At 45.1% G+C, this 16,330-nt stretch overlaps 1 protein-coding gene across 2 annotated transcripts in view; it reads left to right on the top strand.

Moving 5' to 3' along the window:
• The window catches only part of LOC141132618 (carbohydrate sulfotransferase 1-like), a 213,745-nt gene that overhangs the window by 171,241 nt on the left and 26,174 nt on the right, over positions 1–16,330 (top strand). For both annotated transcript variants that reach the window (XM_073621216.1, XM_073621215.1), the window contains one exon: positions 11,814–11,996. In XM_073621216.1, the coding sequence (XP_073477317.1) occupies positions 11,852–11,996 (145 nt within the window). In that variant the 5' untranslated portion in view covers positions 11,814–11,851. The remainder of the gene's footprint in view (positions 1–11,813; positions 11,997–16,330) is intronic.

The following is a 16,330-nucleotide window of genomic DNA, read 5'->3' as shown; positions in this document are numbered from 1 at the left end:
GTGACGTTTTGACGTCGCTTCCGCCCAGCAGTGTCATGGAGACAAGTGGGCGCCATCTTAGCCTCACTCGTCTCCAGGCACAGAAGGGAGACGGACGCGATCTCTCCCACCACCGATAAAAGTGATCTTGCAGCGAATCCGCCGCAGTGACTACTTTTATTAGAAAGCCGACCGGCGCACGAAAACGGGGATACCGAGGTTATGGCAGCTAGCTGCTGCCATAACAACGATATCCACCGTTAAAGTTTGGACGTACATCGGCGTGCGGCGGTCCGGATGTGGTTAAAGACCAATTCTGTGCTAAGTTTTAATTTTTTACCCACTTGCCCACCAGCCGCCATCATTATACTGCGGCAGGTCAGCTCCCCGCGAATCATCGTAGCTGTACGTCGACTCCTTTAAGAGACATAGCAGACACGCGCGTGCGCCTGCTGCGTGGCAGGGGACCCGATGCACGTGGCCGGCGGCTGCTATGTCCAACGGCCACCCACGATCGCGGGAAAGAGAGCCAGAATAAGGATCTGTCAATATAAACAGACAGATCCCCGTTCTGACAGGGGAGGAGCGCGAGATCTGCTGTTCCTAGTGATTAGGAACAGAGATCTCTCTTCTCCTGCAGTCAGTCCCATCCCCCACAGTTAGAAACACCTCCCAGGGAACACATTTAACCCTTTGATTGCCCCCTAGTGTTAATCCCTTCCCTGCCAGTGACATTTACACAGTCACAGTAATCAGTGCATTTTTATAGCACTGATTGCTGTATAAATGTCAATGGTCCCAAGAAAGTGTCAAAAGTGTCCGATCTGTCCGCCGCAATGTCGCAGTCCTGCTAAAAATCACAGATTGCCGCCATTACTAGTAAAAAAAAATAATAATAAAAATGCCATAAATATATCCCCTATTTTGTAAATGCTATCATTTTTGCGCAAACCAATTGTTATACGCTTATTGCGTTTTTTTGTTATTTATTTACCTAAAATTTGTAGAATACATATTGACCTAAACTGATGAAGAATTTTTTTTTTTGCATATTTATTATAACAAAAAGTGAAAAATATTGGGTTTTTTTTCAAAATTGTTGCTCTTTTATAAATATAAAACGCAGAGGTGATCAAATACCACCAAAAGAAAGCTTTATTTGTGGGGAAAAAAGGACGTAAATTTTGTTTGGGTACAGTATCGTACGACCGCGCTAGTGTCAGTTAAAGCGATGCAAAAAAAAAAATGGCCTGGTCATTAAGGGGGAAAATCCCAGTGCATTCCCTGGTGTACAGTTGCCAATACAGTGTAGCTGGTGTACACAGTATCTAATACAGTGTGTACAGTTTCTACTACACTTCTGGTGGTGTACACAGTATACAATACAGAGCAGCCATTGTACAGTTGCTAATACAGTGCAGGCGGTGTACACAGTATCTAATACAGTGTGTACAGTTTCTAATACACTTCTGGTGGTGTACACGGTATCTAATACAGTGTGTACAGTTTCTAATACACTTCTGGTGGTGTACACAGTATCTAATACAGTGTGTACGGTTTCTACTACACTTCTGGTGGTGTATACAGTATACAATACAGTGCAGCCGTTGTACAGTTGCTAATACAGTGCAAGCGGTGTACACAGTATGTGCAAACGGTGTACACAGTATCTAATACAGTGTGTACAGTTTCTAATAGACGTCAGGTGGTGTATTTAAAAAAAAAATTTTATATATATATATATATATATATATATATATATACAGTCTAATATATGTGCATTCCATGTTGTACTGTTTCTAATACACTTCAGGCAGTGTACACAGTATCTAATACAGTGTGTACAGTTTCTACTACACTTCTGGTGGTGTACACAGTATACAATACAGTGCAACCGTTGTACATTTTCTAATACACTTGAGGCGGTGTACACAGTATCTAATACAGTGTAGTGTGGTGTTGCAAAACAAAAATAGATCATGTCCGGAAGGCCACCAAGGAGAGGCAGACGCTCATAGGCCACTAAAAGAGGGCAAGCAGTCAACAGTGGTGGTCATGGACATGGTGCATCCTCTGCAGGTGGCAGTGGGGCACGCTTGTCTTTTTTTGCTGCTGCTGGCCATGTTATTGAGCCACAACATGCAGAAGAGTAGGTGGAGTGGATAACGAAGCCATCCTCATCCTCCTCATCCTCTGTCACCCAGGCTCAGAGTAGTTTGCCTTCCAACTCAGCTGCCAAAGCCCCCTATTCCACCAGCTCCTTGTCCACAGGCACTCCTTCTGTAGCCCCACCATCATGCACGAAGGAGTCCCCGGAATTATTCAACCACAGTATCGGTTATATGCTGCTGGAGGATGCGCTGCGATTTGAAGGCTCAGATGTTGGTTCCCAGGTTGGGAAAGGGAGTAACGTGAGCCTAGAGAGAGGGGGTGCCACAGAAGGACAAGAAACTGGCAGTCATGTTTCACAGCAGGGCCCATTCCTGCGCCCAACAAGAGTATCTGTGAGGGGCTACAGTATTGTGGCACTACCACCACCACCCAAGGCCCAATTTTTCCGCCCCTGTTTAACCCCCCTAGCGGTATTCCCGAGTCTGGCTCGGGGTGGATTTTCAATACCAAAAGCGGTAACCCTGAGCCAGACTCGGGATTGCATCGCAGGATCCTTGTAGAGGTTACTTACCTTGTCCCCTGGATCCTGCGATGTCTCCCCGCTGTGATCTGCGAGCCGCCGTGTCTCGCTCGATTTACAGTGCCGAGCTCCGTTCCCTGCGAGCGTTGCAACGCATGGGGACGGAGTTCGGCGCCAAATTCAAAGAGTAAAACACACAGTATAGATACAGTATACTGTAATCTTACAGATTACAGTACTGTATCAAATAATTACACATCACCTTTGTCCCTAGTGGTCTGCCCAGTGTCCTGCATGCAGTTTTATATTATAAAAACTGTTCTTTCTGCCAGGAAACTGGAGATTGTCCATAGCAACCAAAACCGTCCCTTTACATCAAAAGTGGTTTTAGACCAGCTAGAAAACAGTTATAATAAATTAGAATCACTTGCAGAATTGAGCGATAGTGATTTGTGGGGAGATCCGCCATCAAACACTGAAAAGTAATGACAGTGACAATTCTGCAACTGAGCAAATTTCTGTGTTTTTGATTTGATTACATTATTGAATAATTTTTATTATTATTATATTATTATTTGGTATAATTATTTATAGTTATTTATTATATCATAATTTATGATTTCATTTTTCAAACTTTATCATACCCGGGATGTCTACTAGACTCTGGTTTGGACACATTTAAGTGAATTATTCCTAAGAATTACAGGCCTACAATATAAAACACCACATTTTCATGCAAAATAATTGTACCGCTTTCAGCACCTAAAATCTGAAATAATCATACCGCCAGGGAGGTTAACAGGGGCATGTAATTACAACTTTTGATATAATATTTCACAGCAGGGCCCGTTTTTGAGCCCAACAAGAGTAAATGTGAGGGCTTACAGTGTTCTGGTACCACCGACACCTAAGTCCCAATTTTCTGCAGAGTATATAGGGCAGGCCATATAGTATATATATATACTGCTGTTCAGAGTATATAGTGCCTGGGGGCCACGCCATTTTTTTTTAATTTTGGTGCAGGGTTCCCCTTAATATCCATAGCAGACCTGAAGGGCCTGGTATGGATTTAGGGGGGACATCCACGCTATTTTTCTTAGTTTTTTTTTTGTATTTTTATCTATATTGCCGGGATCCGACAATACATTACAGCCGCTTTTAAATACAGAAGTTTTAAATGACATTTTGCTGTGGCACTGTTATAAACATGGGAAAGATGTGCTACTTTACAAACATACTAAGGACACCCCCCAGACACGATATTTAAAGTCCTGAGTCCTGCTGCTACGTCCATTGACACAGACAGCAGGACTCAGCAATGCCCCACGCGTCGATTTGATTGACAGTAGCGGGAGCCAATGGCTGCACTGCTATCAATCTATCTAATCTGGACCTGAGACACCGGCTGGAGTGGGTGTGCTCGTCCCCAGCACTGGAAAGACAGGGTTCAGGTAAGTAAAAGGGGGGTTCTGGGGGTCTGCTACACTAAAGGAGGTTTTTCACCTTAATGCATAGAATGCATTAAGGTGAAATCCCCCAAGGGTTTACAACCCCTTTAAGTGCCTATAAAGTCCAACATCATTGTTCTCGAATAGTATTCCAATTAATTAGGACATGGCACATTTTTGATTGTTCTTGTATCCACAGTACCACTTTGTGGTGATACAATCAACTCTAATTCTAAAATGATATGTACATTGTTGTGCTCTGAGGTATGCATTTTACTGTACAGTGCATTTTGGTGTTAGTCACAGTGAATGGCCTTGCAATGCACTGCACATAGAACAGGGGAGTTATTATGCCTTGTGGCAACATACGTTAGCCAAAAAATAAATAAATATATAATAAATAAATAATAAAAAAATAAATAAAAACAAAGGGACTGCATATACATGGGTTACTAACCTAACCCCGCAGTCACTTGCCCACTCACTAATAGTGTAAAAAGTGCTGTTCCATTGTCAAACTACCAGCATACACAAAAATTGGCAGATAGGAGAATCTGCCAGAAAGGGACCTTGCGCCTGGGCCTCCGGGGCTTGAGTAAACCGAAATTATTTACTACTCAATCCAAATAAAATTAAAAAACCTTTTATTAGTTCACAAAATATAAATAGATAATAAAAATAACCAACTTCCACCACCATAAAAAAGACAACGTTGTCTTAGTACAAAAGGGTACATCTAGATGTCATACACACATTCATGAACCCCAAGTGATAGAATGCAAACCGTCACCATATGGAATTAGCATTAGGGACTGTATTATGAATCCTCCCAAACAATTGTCGCATATTTGACATTACAGGGCCATGGTATATTACTAATACAATGCCATAGGGTGTGAAGCCACTTTCCCCATACTGCTTTTGGCAACCATAGTACTGCACGAATCACTTAAACAGGGCATTGGAGTTGATTTACTAAAGGCAAATAGACTGTGCACCTTTGCCAGTGCAGTTGCTCCAGAGCTTAGTAAATGAGGGAGCGCTCTTCTGACTTCCATCATCCAATCATGTGCAAGCAAAATGTTTTTTTTTATTATCCTTGCATGTGATTGGATATTCTTTGCAAAATGAAGCTTTGCATCATTTACTAAGCTCTGGAGCAACGGCACTTTGCAAAGTGCACATTCTATATGTCTTTAGTAAATCTACCCCAATGCACTGTTTAAGCCTAAGTGATTAGTGCAGTACTATGGTTGCCAATAGCAGTATGGGGAAAGTGGCTTCACACCCTATGGCATTGTATTAGTGATATACCATATAGGAAGCATGCAGAGTAGTTTAGAAATAATGGAGCGGCATAGCCATGAATGCAAGCAAGCTATAGCATATTATCAGGCACGGTTCAGCAATAGGAAGGAGAACAATCAATGAATTGCAGAATGTTCATACAGGTAGGTCACTCTCAGACCTCCATAAAGTACAAAGCAAGAGCTGTGTTAATGTGCGTATGGCATGCGTTAATGTGTGCTGCATTAAAGAAGCCCATTCATTATTAAGTAGCAGTTAATGTACCACAAAGGATAAAAAAACGTGCATGACACTTTTCTCAACAGACAGCACATCATACTGTGCCCATTGTTGTGCGCTGAGGTGTGCAATCTACTGTACAGCACTTACTGTGTACATTCATAATGTATCTGCAGTCTGCTACTCTTTCACTGTCCAATCACTGGCTAGGGCATGGGAAGTGACAAAAGGTGCACCGTCTTACTGTTGCAGTGAAATATCAGGTCAACAACCTGGTTGTGCTGTGGCAGGACTGTGACTACCCCAGGACTGGGTGGACAGATTTTTAAATCTGATTGCAAGCAAAAGAGCCTTAAAGTATATGCATTTTGACTGTCAATTTAGTTGTTTAGGTTTAAAGTACAGCTCCATCAAAATGAAGAGAGAGAATAAATACACTAGAGCAACAAGGACAATGGGAAAAGTAATTCAACCTTCCTTTCCTGACGCATCATGGCAACACACACATTGGGTTGTGACTCCGCCTCCACAACCTGATAGGACTGGTTAGCTATAAGTTTTGAAGAGGAGTCCACTGCTGTATTCTCCTTTTTTTCCCTCACCTAGATGGTTGGACTGGTAAAAGCTCGGAAACCCCTTACCGCTTCGCCCCAGCTAGGTTCAGCCTCTCCTAGTTGGAAGCCCTGACTGTACAGTCTCTAAATGAGCTCTATGCAGGGAACCCCATTCTGGTGTTCTCAGGGGTATGTAAAGAATCATTTGTACCTTACAAACCTTAAACAGGTTTTTGTGACATTTGCAGCGGTCTCCATGCTTTTCTCTCTTTCTTTTCTCTGTCAGCACACACATCTTTCTTGCCTGAAAATCCCCTGTATATATTTCGGCCTGTGTATGGTTATCCCGGGCGCGCTGGGCTCTGTAGTCCCTCGGCATCCACTTTCCCATCATGGCGCCGGCTCAAGGGCGCACAGGATCTGACTCAGGCAGTATCCTGTTTACGCCAGGTTCCAAGATGGCGCCGGGCGCCGCAAATGGCTACTGCGCATGCGCGGGCGTGACGTCAGTGCCACCGCAACGGCAGCCTATTTAAAAAACGAAATTTCTGTCTTTTAGCCCCTGTGAAGGCAAGAGCTTCATACCACTCGGTTTTTCCATCCCCCACAGTGCTGCCTTGTGACCATACTCTATCTCTGACACTGGTGAGTTTTCACCCCCCCCCCCCCCTTTTTTTCTTCCAGCACTGCATGACTTGACACCTCTTATTTTAAAAATCCATTCTTTTAGGTACACTCTATCTCCTTCCATGGAGGCTGCTGCTCCAGCAGACCATCCACGAGCTGCAAGGTAAGGGGGCATACACTGGGTAAGTAGTGAAGAGGAGAAAAAGAGAGCCTCGCCACTAATGCTATCTCATTCTGGTAGCTCCGGCAGATCATCAAGGTCAGCGCACTCCAAACGCAAGGACCGCTCACCTTCAAGACACTCCCCGTCCCGAAGAAGTAGGTCAAGAACCTCCTCCCATCACCACAGAGATGAGGCTTCATCCCGTCAACCTTGTGATGACCGGCGTACCCAGCCTGCGGCGAACGCCTGCTGGGTCTGCGGGGCAGTAGCATTGCCTAGTAAATTAGTCTGCCAAATCTGTTTTGACGAAGCAACTCATGATAAGGAAATGGATGCTAGGGAAGCGTCCAACATAATAAGGGAGTCAGTAAAAGAATCTATCATGCAAGTGGCACAGGAACCCATCAGACAACCTTTAGTGGCCTCAACTTCCTATACACCCCAAGATCTTTCCCCGTCAGCCTCTCAGATTCTACAAGAAGAGTCCCCAGAAGAGGACGAAAATCCAATGCCCACTTCGTTTGATTTTGCACTCATAGATCCTTTTACAAAATCCGTAAAAGAGGCAATTGGTTGGGAGGAGGAGAAGGACGCCCCACGCAAGTTAAGAAAGTATTTTCCTAACCTGAAAAAGGACCCTGAAACTTTCCCTTTTATCGAAGAGCTCGACGAATTAGTAAAGGATGAATGGCAGAAACCAGATAAGAAATCAGGTCTAAATAACAGGATAGCTAAACTCTACCCATTAAGGGAACCAATGGTAAATCCTCTAATCTCAGCTCCTGTGGTGGATTCCTCATTAATGCGCTTGGCGCGACATGTAACGCTTCTGATTAAGGATGCCGTGACCTTCAGGGATGTAATGGATCGGAAAATAGATCTCGATCTTAAAAAGGCCTATTCAGCAGCAGGAGGAGCATGCAGGCCAGCAATCACTCTGGCTGCGGTCGGCAGAGCGATTACATGCTGGGCATCCAACATTGAAAAACTGTTGCTGGAAGCAGCGGACCAAAAAAAAAAATAATTTCAGCTACGCAAGAACTCAGCCTAGCAGGAGACTTCGTGGCGGAAGCCGCGGTTGATATAATAAGATCATCAGCAAGGGCGATGTTGGCATCAGTAATGTCTAGGAGAGCACTGTGGTTAAAACCCTGGGTCGCAGATGCGACTTCTAAATCAACTTGGTGCAGAATCCCCTACGACGGCACCAACTTATTTGGTCCTAAGCTTGATACAGCAATCTCGAAGGTTACAGGAGGGAAATCGGGTCTCATTCCTTCCGATAGAAGACCCAAACAGCAAAGAAATCCACCTTTTAGACGCCACCTGCCGGAAAGATACCGAGAGGCAAGATCTTACAGACCCGGGAAGGAATTCAAGTGCAATTGGCAAAATCCCCAACCGTCCTTTATGAGGGTGCAGAAACAGAAAATCCCCATTTCAGGAGAACAGCAGAAATCTTTTTGATGGCACGCACGCCCAGCCCGCAATAGTAGGAGCGAGGTTGAGGCTATTTGCTCATGTATGGTCAAACCGAATAAAAGACCCCTGGATGATTTCCACCATCCAAGAAGGTCACAGATGGACGTTCAAGCACAAACCTCCCAAAGATCACTACCGACCTACCAGGCCTCCATCTTCTCTTCCAAAGAAAAAAATTCTAGCCAGTTATATTCTGGAACTGTTACAGAAACAAGCAATTATAGAAGGAACAAAGAGGCATGGGATTCTATTCTCCGCTTTTTCTAGTAGCAAAGAAGACGGGAGATTTGAGACCGTTACTAGATTTGAAAAACCTAAACGAAACAATTTCAGTCGAGTCCTTCAAGATGGAGAGCCTCCAGTCCATATTACTAGCTATAGGAACAAAGGACTGGATGCTCTCCGTCGATTTGTCTGACGCCTGTCTGCATATTCCGGTACATCAAACCTTCCAGAAATACCTACGCTTTGCAATAGGTTGCCAGCACCTTCAGTTCAAAAGCCTCCCGTTTGGAATATCTACGGCCCCCAGAACCTTTACAAAGGTCTTGCTACCGGTAATAGCACATCTGAGAGAAATAGGACTAAGAGTCCTCCACTATCTCGACGACATTATCCTTCTGGCCGACAGCCAACAAACACATCGAGTGATTCTAATTTCCACACTTCAACAATTCGGCTGGATAATAAACTAGGAAAAGAGCAGCCTGATCCCAACGCAAAGAATGATCTTCTTAGGCGCCGAATTGGACACCAACTCAAATACGGTCGGACTCCCCCAAGAGAAGATAGGACCATTGGTTCACAAAATAAAGAACCTCTTGGCGGCGGAACACCTTTCTGCCAGAATGTGTCTGAGCATCCTGGGCTCTTCCACCTTCCTAATGGTCCAGTGGTCCTGGTGGAAATCAAGGATCTTCCAAAACTCATTCCTGTCACAATGGAACGGGTCTTCAATGAGCCAGCGAATAGTCATCAGCCAGGCAGTAAAGAGATCCGCATGGTGGTGGACACGAGTCAGCAATCTAACACGCCATTGACCCATAGTTCCTCCATTACCAGAAATAGTTACGACAGACGCCAGCCTCCAGGGATGGGGAGCACATTACCAGCATCAGGGAGCACAGGGACGTTGGTCCTTTCGCCCACAGGGAATAGTCTCAAATGTCCTGGAGCTCAGGGCCGCCTGGCAGGCCATCCTAGCATTCGGGCCTTTCCTAGCAGGGAAGACCATTCTCCTATGTATGGACAACACTGTGGCGGTGAACTACATCCATAAACAAGGGGGTACCAGGAGCAAAAAGCTCATGGAAGATGTCCGACCCATATTCGAATGGGCTCAGGTCCACCTGGTGAACTTGAAGGCGATCTATGTTCCGGGAATACAAAATCAACTAGCGGATGACTTGAGCAGAATGTTTATATCAAACAACGAGTGGTCTCTCAGTCCACAAGCCTTCACTCTCCTTACTCGCAGATGGGGAACCCCCGATATAGATCTAGCGGCAACCCCGGAGAACAACAAATGTCCCCGATTCCTAGCGAGGGCCGACTACCCGACAGCAGCAGGGATTGACTGCCTTCACCACCCGTGGAAATTTCACCTCGGTTACATTTTTCCCCCTATACCACTAATAGCCAGATTTCTAGCCAGACTGAGGAATTCGACATCCACGGTCATAGCAGTGTTGCCATTCTGGCCAAGAAGACCTTGGTTCACGACCATATTACAGTTGAACACAGGGGAGCCGCTTCCGCTTCCAGTGAGCACGGATTTGCTCTCACAGGGTCGATTCCTACACCCGGCACCCGAGCGTCTACACCTAACGGCCTGGAGGTTGAAAGGGAAAGGCTGCTGGATCAAGGATGTTCACTTAGAGTAGTGACCACACTACAACAGGCCAGAAAAAGATCAAACAGCACGTATAACAGGATCTGGGACCGTTTCACCGCTTTTGCTCAGCAGCAGTCTTGGGATCCACTATCTCCGTCAGTTTCTCATATTCTAGTGTTCCTGCAACTAGGCCTAGAAAGGGGCCTATGTTCGAGCACTCTAAAGTTACAAGTCTCTGCCCTATCCGCAATGATGGGAACCAGATGGGCATTAGACCCCCTCATAATTCAGTTCCTAAAGGCATGCCTGAAGATAAGGCCACCCAGGAAACCAGTCTTTCTGCCCTGGGACTTATCCATCGTTCTAGAAGCTCTGTCGAAAGAACCGTTCTTTCCTCTTGAATCAATATACTTATGGGATTTAACGCTCAAGATGTCATTCCTCATCACAATAACATCTGCCAAGAGAGTCTCAGAGCTGCAAGCTCTGCTAATCAAGGAACCGCATTTAGTCTTTATCCGGATAGAGTCGTCCTCAGACCATCGGAACAGTTTATACCAAAAGTCGCATCTGCCTTCCACTTTAACTCAGAAATCAATCTTCCAGTCTTCCTCTCTAACGAGGGACATGCACATCCCTTGGACATTAAATCTATAATTTCTTCCTACCTAGAAGTTACTAGACCGTTCTGGAAGACCGAAAACCTGCTAGTCATTCCGCATGGCCCCAAAAGGGGGCAAGCAGCTTCCTCAAGAACAATAGTGACTTGGCTAATTAAAATTATCAAAAGGACATACCTTATACAATCACTCCCAATCCCAGATGGATTGAAGGCCCACTCGACCAGAGCAGTGGCCACCTCCTGGGCAGCGTACTGTAGAGTGTCAGCAGAAACCATTTGCAAGGCAGCAACTTGGTCTTCCAAAACCACGTTCATGTCACATTACAGAATAGATCCGGCTCAACTAACTACGATTGAGTTCGGGAGATCAATCATCCAAACTAACTCTTCTATGCCTTGCAATTGAGTAAATAAAATATTCTGAAAGCACCCACCCATGTAGCGAGTTATTTCCCTATGTTTGTGCTGCCATGATGCGTCAGGAAAACGGAAAATTGTATACTTACCTTCCGTAATTTTCATTCCCTGACGCATCCCATGGCAGCACACAAAAATCCCACCCTTCTAAGGTGATAGTTACTAAGAATACAGCGGTGGACTCCTCTTCAAAACTTATAGCTAACCAGTCCTATCAGGTTGTGGAGGCGGAGTCACAACCCAATGTGTGTGCTGCCATGGGATGCGTCAGGAAAGGAAAATTACGGAAGGTAAGTATACAATTTTCCGTTTTTATGTAACTTCTCCTCGACCCAATGCTCACTTTTCAGAAAACTACACCTGTAAAAACCTGTATGCTTTATGGTTTGCATTAAATTCTAATCCCCCATTTGGTCCATTTTTATTGATTTTCTTAGGTAAAAAGTCAAAGACCCCTTTAATTTGTATTAGTGTGAAAATGGGGGTGCACCTTGAAGTAATGGTTTGTGATCTCTGTATGTCGCACAGGAACGCTGGACATGAAACTGAAGCTATGTAAATTCTGAATGATGGAGTGTTCATGGAAAGTCCTTGTGCTGCTAGTTTTTACATCGCTGGGCATTCAATACACAGCCATCAAGTCTCTCAGGACAACCATGATGTCATCGTGTGCCAACACGATGGCAGAAAACCGATGTGGGCACCTAAAAGGTGAGAAAATCACTTTGCGTCTTTTCTCAACAAGTTAACCTTGCTATTTGGTGAACATGCCATTCTAAAGGGTCTCCATAATCTGTCAATATTATATTAAAGTGTATTTAAAGAAGTATGGCCAAATCGTTTCTGGTCATACTTCTCTTGTGAGTCACAGCAGTGGATTTACTAGTGCTCTCCTGTGACCCAGAATCAGCCGACAGCAGGTTCTGACATCAAAAGCTCCAGGCTCTGGAAGGATCCTGACAGTCCACCCAGATGCTTGATGCGCAGCTGGCTCAGCTTCTCAGAGTGCCGTTGAGAGCCTGACCCAGCCACTCCCACCCCCTCCACAGTCCGGCTCTCCAGTAAGAGCTGGAGGAGCAGAGCGGTGACTGACAGTCACCATTCTTTTCTCCAGGAAGACCAAGAACTGAGTGATCAGTGGTCCTGTGATCATCCTCATTTCTCAGGCTGAGAGCCAGTAGGGGACAATATTCAGATCAATGCTGCAGCAGCAAGGTGAGTATAGGTGTTTGTTTTTTTGTATTCCCAAATTTCTCCTTTAAAGCCAGAATCCCATCATATTTTTATTGTCTATTAGCCCAGGTTCACACTGAGCTGCAGGAATGAAGCTGTGTGAGTTCAGCTGAACCCACACAATTTCACTCCCGCATGTCAGTCCTGATTTCGGCCGCAATTTCAGAGACATCTGTGCAGGTTTCTGCACAGATGTCAATGTAAATCGTAGCCCAAAATCGCAAAAAGTAAAACAGAAATCAGGGTGGCGCTGCAAATGCAGCTTCGCTCCAATTAGGACGTTGCCATTGCCGGCAATTGCCATTGATTTGGCATGCAATTTGACATGTCAAATCGTACCAATGTGAACCAGGGCTTAGAGCTTGTTCACATTGGTGACAGTAAAAGCAGGCAGTTGAGCTGCAATTTTATGGCTCCTCTGCTGCCCACCTAAACACAGCAATATAGCCATAATATGGCCGTGATGCATTCAAATGGATGGGGCTGCTCCGCAACTGCCCTGTAACCACATGCAACGTACACAGTTTTGATGCAGTGGGTTGTCACTTCGATGGCTATAGCAGATAGTGAGCAGGGGACATGCCTGCCAAACACCTCTGAAGAGCAATTCACTTTGGATCACTTTTCATAGGGGCGCTCAGCTCTGCCACACATGTGAACGAGCCCTTAGGGAGATTCACCTCTATATTTGTCCTGGAACAAACAGTATTAACTCATCTGTTCCCCATTGAACCTAGGTTATTATTTGTAGGAGTGCAAGATCCATCTCCCTTTCTAAGGCTAGGTTCACACCTAAGAGGGATGCGGCTGACAGCAGGGTCCGGTGTGTCCCTGTTCACCGTTTGAGGGACGAATCAGGCCTGAATTTTTGCCTGAATTCAGAACTCTGTGCAATTTGCTCCGCAGCTGTGTAAACCGGCTCCATTGAAAGCCAGTCACAATCTCCTGTCATGCAAATTGAATACGGGAAAACCCACATCCAATTCACATAGGTGTGAACAGTCCGAATGAAGTTTGATGTACTGAACAAACTTTGTATGGATGGTTATATTTGTCATACTGATCATTGTCACTCTAAAAGTGAGGGATAATCAACAACTATTGTTATCAAAACAGGAATGGAGGGAAATCTTACAATTGGGGAACTAGTTTTGACAGCTAAGATGGCATTACCCCAGGAAGTGAATGGAAATCTACCTAATTGGACACAGATAGCCAAAAAAAAGTCTGGGTGACAGCAAGGCTGCTTCTATAGATACAGTGGAGAAATTTGAAGTATACACTTAGGGACAAGTCATTTGTTATTTGCTGGATTACCAGTTGAAAATAAAGGGGGGAAAAGAAGGCAGCCACCACCTATAAGGACGATAAGCTGCAATATATACACAGTTTGCATCCCGAACAATTTTCCTGGCAAATTTGGCTAAAATTTTAGTTGGTCTACCTGACCGTGGTTTGGTTTCAACAGAACCCCTCATTTATACAGTTCAACTACCTTTTCCCGCAGATCCTTTGACAATTCTTTTGCTTTCCCCATGACTCAGAATCCAGAAACATCAGTGCAGCACTGGGTGAAAGATGCAAAGGTCTGTCAGGAGTCCAGAAACTCATTGACCTTTTATACACACACACACACACTAATTACAAGCAAACAGATCACAGGTGAGGGTGGTTACCTTTAATAACCATTCTAACCGCTTTGTGTCAAATTGTGTGCATGTTATCAGGCCAAAATCACCAGGGTATGTAAACTTTTGATCAGGGTCATTTGGGTAGTTTCTGTTGCCATTATGATTGACAATAAATGGCTTCAGCCAAACACTAACCATGAGTGAAAGAAAAGTTTGTGTGTTATCATTCATATTCTCTGAAAAATGGTCAAAAATGATCAATTCTGCCATATATATATATATATATATATATATATATATATATATATATATATATATAGTTACATAGTCAGGTTGAAAAAAAAGACACAAGTCCATCTAGTTCAACCAATAAAAAACCAATAAAAAAAAAAAAAAAAAATCTTACAATCCAATATATACAATTCTATACCCACAGTTGATCCAGAGGAAGGCAAAAAACCCCAGTAAAGCATGATCCAGTTTGCTACAGCAGGGGAATAAATTCCTTTCCGATTCCCCGAAAAGTAATATTCCCTGGATCAACTTTACCTGTAAATATTAGTACCCAGTTTATATTATGCACATTTAGGAAAGAATCCAGGCCTTTTTTAAAGCAATCTACTGAGCTGTCTAGAACCACCTCTGGAGGGAGTCTATTCCACATTTTCACAGCTCTTACTGTGAAGAAATCTTTCTGTATTTGGAGATGAAATCTCTTTCCTGTAGACGTAAAGAGTGCCCCCTGTCCTCTGTGATGACCTTAAAGTGAATAACTCAACACCAAGTTCACTATATGGACCACTTATGTGTTTGTCAGGGCCAGATTAACGTAGGGGCTATTGGAGCTGCAGCACCAGTCCTTGATGATTAATATAGGTCCGGGCTGGCCAGATTCACTGTCACCATTCTTTACTGTCACTTGTAAACACAGAAGCCCGACCTCTGTGCTACAAGTGACAGCAGCACTGCTCCCTCTAGAACCTCCCTGCACAGCACGCAGGGTGGACACAGAGGGACAGCTGCAGATGCACAGATGTGTTATGGGCTTCAGAGAGGGCTTGCCGATGCCCCTTGCTGGACTATCTCACTGCTGCTGCCCGGTAGAGGAGAGGCAGAGCCACAAATGGTGGCAGTGTGTGTAGTTGAGAGGAGACCTGGCTCTGTGTTGCATGTGTGCTACAAAATGTCTGAAGCTGGACGCTGGTAACCCTGCGGTAAAGCCATCCTTTACTTTAGCTTATTCAATAGTTTGATTTGTGCTGAAGCTAAGCATACTTTTTTATGTTGCGTTTTCTGAAGTTTGTTTTGCTGCTGGAAGCTCTTTTGTGTTTGCCTAAAGAAAAATAAAGACATTTATGTTTAAGTTACTGGCTGTTGCATGTGGTCCCAAGGTGCTACATCCCCTGAATATTACAGTAGGTTGAGACACAGTAATGAACTAAAACAGAAACAGCTGTGTAGGAGGTTTAAAACAGGATGAGGAACAGCCAAAATCTGCTTCTAATGCCGCGTACACACGGTCGGACTTTCCGGCATACTTGGTCCGGCGGACCAGAGTGTGCCGGACAATCCGCCCGTGTGTAGGCACCGGCGGACTTTTCCGGCGGACTTTTTCCCAAAAGCCCGCCGGACCTAGATTTGAAGAAAGTTCTAAATCTTTCCGCCGGACTCAGTTTCGGGCGGAAAGTCCGCTCGTGTGTGTGCTGGTCCGACGGAAAGCCCGCTCGTGTGTAGGCTGGTCCGACGGACCAGATACAACACGAGGGCAGGGTATTGCATCTCACGCTCGCTGCAATAGGAAAAACACATTTTCCTATTGCGGCGAGCGCGGGGCATACCAGGCCCTTAGGTCTGGTATGGATTATAAAAGGAAGCCCCTACGCCGAAAAAAACGGCGTGGGGTCCCCCCTAAAATCCATACCAGACCCCGATCCGAGCACGCAGCCTGGCCGGTCAGGAAAGGGGGTGGGGACGAGCGAGCGCCCCCCCCCCCTCCTGAACCGTACCAGGCCGCATGCCCTCAACATGGGGGTGGGTGCTTTGGGGGAGGGGGGCGCCCTGCGCCCCCCCCCCCAAAGCACCTTGTCCCCATGTTGATGAGGACAAGGGCCTCTTCCCGACAACCCTGGCCGTTGGTTGTCGGGGTCTGCGGGCGGGGGCTTATCGGAATCTGGGAGCCCC

This window comes from Aquarana catesbeiana, linkage group LG03 (genome assembly GCF_042186555.1).
Source record: "Aquarana catesbeiana isolate 2022-GZ linkage group LG03, ASM4218655v1, whole genome shotgun sequence".
NCBI classification, from domain to species: domain Eukaryota; kingdom Metazoa; phylum Chordata; class Amphibia; order Anura; family Ranidae; genus Aquarana; species Aquarana catesbeiana.
The sequence above is the reverse complement of the archived record's forward strand: the minus strand, read 5'-3'. Positions and strand labels throughout refer to the sequence as shown.